This window comes from Olea europaea, unplaced genomic scaffold (genome assembly GCF_002742605.1).
Source record: "Olea europaea var. sylvestris unplaced genomic scaffold, O_europaea_v1 scaffold30403, whole genome shotgun sequence".
Lineage (NCBI taxonomy): Eukaryota > Viridiplantae > Streptophyta > Magnoliopsida > Lamiales > Oleaceae > Olea > Olea europaea.
In genome coordinates, this window is record NW_019249092.1 from 1 (window position 1) to 1352 (window position 1352).

General features: G+C 36.8%; 1 protein-coding gene across 1 annotated transcript; it reads right to left on the minus strand.

Moving 5' to 3' along the window:
* Positions 1-5: 5 nt before the first annotated feature.
* LOC111384897 (solanesyl diphosphate synthase 3, chloroplastic/mitochondrial-like) lies at positions 6-1338 on the minus strand (the record flags this gene model as incomplete). The annotated part of the gene is made up of 4 exons (XM_023009238.1): positions 1181-1338; positions 954-1039; positions 393-525; positions 6-89 (listed from the first exon to the last, which is right to left on the minus strand). Coding segments are annotated over exons 2-4 (291 nt in total), but the record flags the coding sequence as incomplete, so codon positions are not given.
* Between the last annotated feature and the right edge of the window lie 14 nt (positions 1339-1352).

Sequence of the window (1352 nt, forward strand, 5' to 3'; positions counted from 1 at the left end):
TGGTGAATGTCGGACAAAGATCCCTTCCCGAGTGAAGTTGTTGTGCCAGTGAAATCAAGAATGTCATCTATTAATTGATACGCTAGCCCCTGCAAACACACATGGCGAGTAGAATCTGAGTCTAATATATTCATTTTTAAGGTAAAACACAGTTCCATATTGCAAGCATAGTGTTACTGAGTGACACTATTGTTGTTTTATCAGATTACAAGTACAAATGCGACAAGGGCATTATTGGATATAGTCAACACTTTTGTCCAACTAAACATCAAACATCAGGTCCACAGTCAGAATTTTTGTCCATTTAAAGGACGACAGCAGGTCCAAAAAAATTGACATATCAAACCTAAATTTAAAAATGCACATGATATGCAATAGGTAAGTATACAGACCAAATTTTTGCCATACTCGTAAGCCAAAATTGAAACTTCTGCTGTTTGCCCAGCAAGAAGAGCAATTGCCTTGCAGCTATTTGAAATCAATGATGCGGTTTTGTAGTACGTCTTTTGCATATAGTACTCCATGCTGCAAAAAGAAACAGCAACAAGAATTTTGCAAGAAGAAGATTCAAATGAATGGAAAAAAAAAATCTCCAAACAACAAATATTCCATAACAACAGGTAACTGATTGCAGTATGCAATATAAGCATGAAATCAACTGAAAATCTTGCTATCTTTTTTGAATAAACTTTGGAAATCTCTAAACTAACTTCAGAAAATGATTCGAATAAAGGCATTTCTGAATCAAAACCACTATAAAAGCGCACAAAATGTACAGACATTTCAACCATTTAAAGCCAAAGGCACAGAAAGAGAAAAGGTACAATGCCCTAGGCTGAACTCCATTGAGAATTTAGGGTTGAATATTATGCAAATAAATTTTCACATGGAACCATAAAGAATATGAAATGATGACTGACAAATTTTATGTTAAAGATACCAGATTAGCATACTTATAACGTTGATCAACTGTAGTGGTCATTTGCATGGTCTCGCCGTTCACAAGATGCTGAACAGCTGTTGCCATGAGGGTTACAACCTACAAAGATACAGCAGAAGCATTGGGAAGAGGACACAGCATTGCATTGAGTTATCAGATCATGAAGCAGAGGATATATAGGTAATAACTAGTCAACAAACACACAAGGGGCCAAAAGAAATGTAAAGGGACGGCGAATACCTCGGTATTCTTCAAAGAGGCAAGTGCCAAACATGCTCTAGAAAGAAGGAAGTCTCCGGTCAATACAGCTATCTGCAATGTTATGGAGGAAAAGGCACAGCTGAGCTTAAGGAATTTTATGTAAAAGAAATACTCTCCCTCCTACTCACTCCTATAGCAGTCATTAGTTGCT